We start from the raw sequence: 9101 nt of genomic DNA, 5'->3' as shown, positions 1-9101 counted from the left end.
AAAAAAGATAAAGGACTAAAACGTTACCTGAAATTAAGTTAAGGGACCACAGATGTAATTTAGCCTAATTTTTATAGTAATATACTATAAATATATGATACTAATAACCAACGGTAACTTCAAATCCTATTTAAATCTACGTGCATGAATTTATCGAGAATATAATAAGATAAGTTTTTTACTACATATTCCACCATCTCACACCAACTCCATCAATTAAATCAATTAAATTATTTGGATATTGTGAATTTTACAAATTAAATGCTTGATTTTCAAAATCTTGCATGGATGGAATGCCAATAAAGGGAAATATTACTACACAAAAATGAAAGTTGGCAATTAGTCACACACACACACAATACCATCTACAAAACAAATTGGTCGATATATATATACTATAAAATATCACGACATTGTTCACATAAGAAACAAAAAAAATCACAACAAAAAACAATTTTTTTTTTCTTTTCAATTTAGTTTTTCAGTTATTCTAGTCAGTAGTCAGCACAATGACTAGAAAAAAGGTGAAACTTGCCTTCATTGTCAATGATGCAGCTAGAAAAGCCACATACAAGAAAAGGAAGAAGGGTTTATTGAAGAAAGTTGATGAACTAAGCACCCTTTGTGGCATCGAAGCTTGTGCTATATTGTATGGCCCTTATGATCCTCAACCCGAAATTTGGCCATCGCCATGGGGAGTCGAAAGGGCACTCTCAAAATTTAGGACAATGCCTGAAATGGAGCAAAGCAAAAAAATGATGAACCAAGAGACTTTCATGAGACAAAGGGTTTTGAAGACTAAAGAGCAAGTGAAGAAACAAAGGAAAGAGAATAGGGAGAAAGAGACAACACTTCTCATGTTTCAATGTCTTAATGAAGGAAAAATTGTGCACAACAATATGACAATGGTTGATTTGAATGATCTTTCTTGGTTGATTGACCAAAATTTGAAGAATATTGGTAGAAAGTTGGAAGCAGAGGATAACAACAACAATAATATTAACAATAATAACAATAATGGTCAAATTCAAATCATGGATACTCCAAATCAATTGGTGGAATTGGCACCACTACCATCAAAGAATGAAGAATTGCCACCAATGGGCCATCCCCATGTTGGATTGGGTATGAGTAATGGGGACAACATCATGCAAAGGCAGTGGATCATGGACTTGATGATCAATGGTAATGGTAATGGTAATGGAGATGAGATAAATATTCCCTTTGGTGATGCCAATGTTCAAAGTGGATTTTGGCCTAACCTACTATCTTGAATGAAATCATATGTGTTTGTTTTAAATACCCTTTTGAGGGTATTTCTACTAATTAGTCCCAATTTTTAATTTTATGATGATGTGGTTTTTTTAATTTTTTTGGGTATGTGAGATTATGGTTTAATCTCCACATCTTTATATTTCCTATGTCATCATGTGTGGCATATGCTTCACATGTTTATATATGCTTCAAGTTATGATGTTTAATAAATGTTTTCGTTTTCAAATCGAATAAAATAGTCTTTTGGTTTGTGGCTTTCAATACTTTTGTTTTAATAATATTAGAACAAAAAATCTAAAAGTATCTAAGCTTCTAAGGCTATTTTTAAAAGAATTTAAAATTTGTGTTATGCACTCTTAGTGTAAATATTTTTACAATATCAACAAATCATAGTTAAAGTAAAAAATTATTGCTCACTCATCTTCTTTATTGGGTTCTCTTCCTCTTTCTCTTATCTTGCCATTTTTGCCCAAGAATGAAATGAGCTATTTTGTTATTTTCTCTTCCAAATCTAAATATTTGACTTTGAAAACCTTCACTACAATTGTTAATGGGTGTTTGACAAACTCAATTTCTTTGATTGAGTGAAGGTTTCTCACAAAAAACAAAAATTGATTTTTTGGGCTCTTTGGATAAACAATAGAGTGCTTGCCTCTCTTGTTCTTTGCCTCTTTCAAGAAGTTTTAGGAAGACTTTTTTTTTATGCTTTTGTGTGATGTTTTCCAAAAAATGTAAAATACAATATTTACTATGTATTTATAAAATACTTGAAATGAAACCATTAAAGAAAGTTTATCTTGGGAAAGATCCTAGGACGAGGTTCTCCATGTTTGTACGATAGGGTTGAAGATGGGATTCAGCTTATGCAAACAGAAAAGAGAAAATTGTGACATATAAGGAACTAAAATAATATTATAATCTCAATCGTCTAATTTGATCTAAAGATCCATAATTATTCCTCTCATTCTCATATGAATTAGGCATTCTCACTAGATTTGTCATATATATATATATATATATATATTTGTTTATGCAAACAAAAATGAGAAAATTGTGGCACATAACGAACTAAAATAATATTATAATCTCAATCGTCTAATTTGATCTAAAGACCCATTAATTATTCCTCTCGTTCTCATATAAATTAGACATTCTCACTAGATTTGGCATATATATATATATATATATATATATATATATATTTATATTTGTGTGTGTTTCACATGCTTTAAAATCTGAGATGTATATATATGCATGTTAAAAGATATTTGTAAGAAATACAAAATCAGTGAAATCGTTTAAATAAAATCACGCAAATTAAATATTAAGTTTAATGTCTTCCAATGGGTGACACTCATAAAAGCCAACATTGTATAGTGTTGGTCATATTAAAGTTGGGGTACACTATTCTACATTAGTGCGGTGTGACAAGATAAGATTTGACTATCAACCATTAGGTTTAACTTAGCTAAGTTGAATTCAATAGGATTGAAATGGACTACGAGACAATGAGAATGAGATTTAATTCATAAGACATATTAGAACAAGTGTTGTTCACCCAACTGTTCCAAGAGTTACATGTGATGTAATTGGAAATGAGTTTCCTACCTAAATAGCCGTGTTATGGATGCATAAACTCAACTGTCTCAAAACCAGGTGAAATATGTATCTTGGTCTCACTAGAAAATCTTCCAATGGAATTTTTCGAGTCAATGGTGAGGGTCATTTATTTGAGTAAAATAGTGGAAGCATATTTAATAAAGACATATATATATATATATATTTGTTTTTCTGTTTTAGACTAACCATGTCTGCAAACACAACCAACAAAATTTCACTACGAAGCATCCTTGAAAAAGAAAAATTATTGGGAACTAAATTTCTCGATTGACACCAAAACATCATGATTATCCTCAAACAAGAGAGGAAATTGTATGTGCTCGAATGACCTATGCATGAGCAACCTACTACAAATTAATTATTCTTGGTTGAACGAGATACTTATAAGAAGCATCAAGATGATGCATTAGATGCTCCTTGTTTAATGCTTGCAACCATTAACTTTGACCTGCAAAAGCAACATGAGAATATGGAGATGCTTGATATGATTGAACACCTTAAAATGTTTTTTCAAGCATAGGCTAGGCAAGAAATGTTTGAGCATCGAGAGCTTTTTTCCATTGTAGGCTAGAAGATGGAAGTCCAATTGGGCCTCATGTACTTGAGAGCCTAGAGAGGCTGTGATTTTCTTTGGGCCTAAAACTAGCAACATATTTGATCCTGCAATTATTGTTGAATAGTTTTAACCAATTCGTCATGTATGACTGTATGAATGATGTGGCTAAAAAATTGCCATAGCTTGTTGGAATGGTTAAAACTATTGAGCTAAACATCAAGAAAAGGATAAAGCCATAAATATGGTACAAACTGGTAAGGGCAAGGGTAAAGGAAAAATTGTTAGGTCCATGTTTAGGCAACAAACGGACAAGGACATGGCGATAGCCAAGCCGAGTACTTATAGCCTAAAACTAGTAGGTGGAATTGCAAAGGAAGGTACTTGTTTCCATTGTGGTCAAAATGGTCACTGGAATTGGAAGTGTCCAAAATACCTAGAATAATTAAAGAAAAGAGGAAGTGAGACTTCCACCTCGGGTATTTATCTTATAGAAGTTAATTTTTCTACTTTTGCATCTTGGGTATTGGATACAAGATATGGTTATCACATTTGTACTAATGTGCAAGAACTAAGATGAAGTAGGACATTGACTAAAGGTTAAGTCAACCTACAAGTTGGAAATGGAGCAACGGTCGTTGTTGCATTAGCTGTAGAAACTGATATTTTGACTGTATATTCGGGCCTTATTTTAGAACTTAATAATTGTTATTTTGTTCTAGCAATTTGCAGAAACATAATTTCTATTTCTTGGTTGGACATATAAGGTTTTAATATTATTATTAAGAATAAAAGTTGTTCGATTTATTTAGATTATCTATTTTATGCAAGTGTATCTATGTGTAATGAACTTTATGTCCTATATTTAGATATGCCTATTCATAATATAAATGCGAAAATGGTTAAATCAAATATTTAAACCGTACATACATTTGAAATTGTCTTTTAGGCCATATAGGCGAGAAATGCATATATAAGCTCCATAAAGAAGGATACTTGGATTCACTTGATTATGAATCGTTTGAAGTGTGCAAGTCTTGCTTACTTGGAAATATGAATAAAGCCCCACTTACTGGTCACAGTGAAAGGGATAGTGATCTTTTGGGATTAGTACATATTGATATATTTGGACCACTAAAAAAACCAGCTAAAGGTAGTTTTCATTACTTTGTCACATTAACTAACGAATTTAATCGATATGTAATCTATTGTCACACATAGGTCAAATACGAGTAATAAAACATAGTGTAGGGGCAACAACTTGAGTCGTTTCACAAAGACATTTGATTATATTAACCGAATTTAGAATAATGAAATTAAAATGGAGGTTTCGAATTTAGGTTCAGACATATTAAGAAAACGAATTACAATCACGTTGGAACGATTACTCCACTTATTTGAGAGTTTCAGACCTATCACAAATTCTATCAACGGATTTAATTTCTAAATTATGACTATGTTCCTATTTGACTATATAATTAATCAAACAAGTGTAATCGATCATATGTGAATTATGTTTCTTTGACGGAATTAAGCATCACATTCATCGATGTATTATAGTTAACGATCAAGCTTCAAAAAACTACAATTTATTTAATTTAGAAACTGAATTATATCAAACTAATTTTATCAATTCTATTGCAATTTGAATTAAGCAATCAGAATAACAATATAATCAAATAAAAATAAATAGAATTAACCTGCGAAATGAAGATTATAAAGTAATCTTCAAAGTCTTGATGAAATTCCAAAACAATGGATTAATTTGATAAATTAGCCTTCCATAAAAAATATTCTATTTATCCAAAAATAAGAAAACAATAAAACTCTAAGTATTTGTATCTCTTTCTAAAAAGCAAAACTGAACCCTCCTAAAAAAAATATAATACTCAAATTTGGGCTCTAAAAACAATTGGGTCGATACTAAAAATTATTACAAAAAGCTCATATCATGTAATCTCCAATTTAGACCAAGTAAAGTTTGGAATTGGTCTTTTGTGCCAACATAAAATTTGTAATTCTAATTTTTAGCTTTCTAATGCCTACTTGCATGCGTCAATTCGATATCCAAAACTCAAGTTATGGCCTACAGAGAGAGCAATGATCAATATGCAAATAATAACATTAAAACTCAATTACGACACAAAGTTTAGAAACATGCTAAAACACTAATATAGACTATAAAGAGCTTTCATGTCTCAGTACAAAGCTAGAAGCATCTGACAAAATGCATTGATCTTTATGTTTTTCATACCAAATGAGATACAAATTAGAAACTTTTGAAAAGTTCAAAGAGTTTAAGAATGAAGTGGAAAATTAACTTGGCAAGAGTATTAAAACCCTACGATCAAATCGTGGGGGTGAATACTAAAGCCACCAATTTAACAATTATTTGAAGGAGAGTGAGATTATATCCCAACTCACTTCTCCTGAATCTCCTCAATGAAAAGGTGTTTTAGAAAGAAGAAATGCACCTTGATAAACATGGTGCGGTCGAGGATGAGTTAGTCAAATTTACACGACTCTTTTTAAGGATATGCCCTTCTTACAGCAACTTTCACCCTTAACCATGTTCCATGTAAAGCGGTAGAAAAGACACCATATAAGATATGGACTAGTTGAAGATCAAATATGCCTTTTTTGAAGATTTAGAGATATGAGGTTTATGTGAAAGTTTCATTTTTGAGAAACATGGTCCTAAATCTAATAAATGTATATTTATGGGATATCCTAAGAAAATTAAACTATGATGAAACCTATTTTCCAATAGCAATGCATAAATTTGTTCGAATTCTGCTTGCTTGTTGCATACCTTGATTAGGAAATCTGACAAATGGACATCAAGACTACATTCCTTAATGGAAATTTTCTCGAGGATGTGTATATGATACAACCCCAGGATTTTGAAGATCCAAAGGATGCTGGAAAGGTATGCAAGCTACAAATGTCCATGAATGGATTGAAGCAAGCTTCTAGATGCTGAAAACTTCGTTTTGAGGAAGCTTGTAAGAAATTTTGGATCCATTGAAAAGGAAAATGAACCTTGTACCTTTTAAAAGGTTAGTGGGAGCACAATAATGTTTCTCGTCTTGTATGTGAAAGACATACTGCTGATTGGAAATAATATCCCTGCATTACAAAATGTAAAAATGGGGTTAGAGGATTGTTTCTCGATAAAGGACTTAGGTGAAGCTTTCTATGTGTTAGGAATTAGAATCAATTGAGATAGATCATTGATGTTACTTGGTCTTAGTCAAAGTACATAGGTTGACAAAGTGCTTAGACGCTTCAATATGCACGACTGCAAGAAATGACTCTTGCCTATGTCACATAACATATACATGTCCAAAGGACAATGCCCTAATTCATCAGATGAGAAGAATCTCGTGAGTAAAATACCATATGCCTCAACAATAGGATCTATCGTGTACACCATGATATGTACAAGACCACATGTCTCGCATGCATTGAGCATGATAAGTAGGTACCAATCAGATCCCGTTGAGAGTTACTGGACCGCAATTAAGAACATCCTAAAGTATCCGAGGAGAAATAAGGATTACTTCTTAGTTTATGGTGGTGTGGAAGAGCTCGTTGTAAAGGGTTACACTAATGTTAGCTTCCAAACTAATAAAGATGACTTAAGATTGCAATCGAGCTATATGTGTTTTGCCTAAATGGTGGAGCTGTGAATTGGAAGAGTTCAAAGCACGAGACAATCATTGATTCTACAATAGAGATCGAGTATATTGTTGCCTCTAATGCATCAAAGGAGGTTAATTAGATCAAAAAACTCATTACTAAACTAGATACAATTCCTAGAATTGTGAATTTGATTGATTTTTTATTGTGATAATAATAGTGCAATATCACAATAAAGGAACCCATATCTCACTAGAGATCTAAGCATATACTTCAGCGTTTCTGTCTTTTAGAGAGATCGTCGATAGAGGAGATGTGCATAATTTGAAGAGTTCCTAACTTAAATAACATTGTTGACTCATTTACAAAACACTTACTCGACAGAAGCATGATTGTCACACAAAATGGATGGGTATTAGGAGTATGCTTGGTTGGCTTTAGTGTTAGTGGGAGATTGTTAGACTTAGCCCTAGAGGCCTTAGTATCATTTTTATCATGAGACTTGCTATTATTTATATAATAATATGAGACAATTTAATTTATTATGTGGATATATTTAAAACATAATAAAGTTCTTACAATAGCTAGTCTATTTAATGGAACATTAAGTTCGACTTAATCGTGAGACTCCATTGAGTATAATGACACTATTATTAAATTGTTTGTAGTCAAGTTTTACTGTTAAATGGGACAATTGTAATGCATAGAGACTATTGTGTAAGTAGAATGATGATCACATATTATGGGTCATGGATATGAGTTTTCAATTTTTCACATAGGTATAAATATTAGGAGTAATACGTGTATTAGATTTATTCTCTATGAGAACGTTACGTAATAGTTATACAAGTTTCATCAACGACTCTCATGTGATCATATTAAGTAGTCCTTCAACTTGAAATCACTACGATCCCTGTGTGGGGAGTTGCATACTTTGAGGTTGTCAAACATTATCTATAACATGACAATCGTAATATGGTGGTTATTAGATCTACAACAAACCATGTAGAGGAATGTGAGTGATGTACATATGATCAATCCCTCATGCATAATAGAAGTTGTATCTTGAGTCTCTCGATAGAGTGATATGTGAAATGTAAGTGGTCACAATAAAATGGACCAATATAAGATATTTAGTATATTAGTGATTGCACGTATACACAAGAATTGAGAAATAAATTATTGGACCTAACAAGGTTGACACTTTTTATTCTTTGTATTCAATTAAGACATTTTGATGAATGCAGATTCACTGCACAATAAATAGTGGTCAGAGTAAGGTTAAAATCGATCACCGATTTTCTCATTAATTGGATAGAAATGATGCATTTCTAGATGTCACTCATTGTTTATAATATTTAATAGTAATTTAATATTTTATGTTATTGTTAATTAAGAGGGAGCTTAAATGATTACACGATAGAACAGTTAAATCAAAAATAAAAGTTTAACTAAAGAATTATTTAAATGATTAATGATTCAATTAAATAAAATGAATTTTTTTAGGCCTAACTATATATTAAAAAGTAATTATTTTTGCACTTCTAAATTCATTATTTTACCAGCTTGACCCTTAAACAGATCAACTATATATAAATATAATCATAAATATTTACTAAAAAGGTGTATATTTTATTTCGCAGTGTGATTGATAAAATAAATTTGAAAGATTACCCTCCACAATTTTAAACCGCGTGAGGATAAATGTATATAATAAACTATGTATTCTATATTATAGTGCATCATATCATATAATATTATAATTAATATGCATTAAAAGTATTCAAATAAATTTATTACTGCAAAATTAGTTTTTATATTATTAAAAGACTGAATTTTTCTTTTATCAATTCAACTATGCATTTAATATGATAGTTAAATAGATAGTAAAATAATCATTATATATGAATTAAATAGTGTACTCAAGTCATTTTATTTTAGAGCATTAATTATATAAACTTAGTAGTAATTAAAAAATCAAAATATGTTAAAATAATTATATTTGGATTTT

The 9101-nt window shown here is 30.9% G+C and overlaps 1 protein-coding gene across 1 annotated transcript; it reads left to right on the top strand.

Annotated features, from left to right (window-relative positions):
* Nucleotides 1-439: 439 nt before the first annotated feature.
* Nucleotides 440-1274, top strand: LOC101512536 (agamous-like MADS-box protein AGL80). The gene has a single exon (XM_004500404.2). The coding sequence runs from the start codon at nt 510-512 to the stop codon at nt 1272-1274; it is 765 nt and encodes a 254-aa protein (XP_004500461.1). The 5' UTR covers nt 440-509.
* Nucleotides 1275-9101: the final 7827 nt, after the last annotated feature.

This window comes from Cicer arietinum, chromosome 5 (genome assembly GCF_000331145.2).
Source record: "Cicer arietinum cultivar CDC Frontier isolate Library 1 chromosome 5, Cicar.CDCFrontier_v2.0, whole genome shotgun sequence".
Taxonomy (NCBI): Eukaryota; Viridiplantae; Streptophyta; class Magnoliopsida; order Fabales; family Fabaceae; genus Cicer; species Cicer arietinum.
Note: the sequence above shows the minus strand (reverse complement) of the source record. Positions and strands in the feature narration are given on the sequence as shown.

Excerpts from the sequence above, each read along its gene's own strand:
- LOC101512536 (XM_004500404.2), top strand. The coding sequence starts at position 510 with ATGACTAGAAAAAAGGTGAAACTTGCCTTCATTGTCAATGATGCAGCT.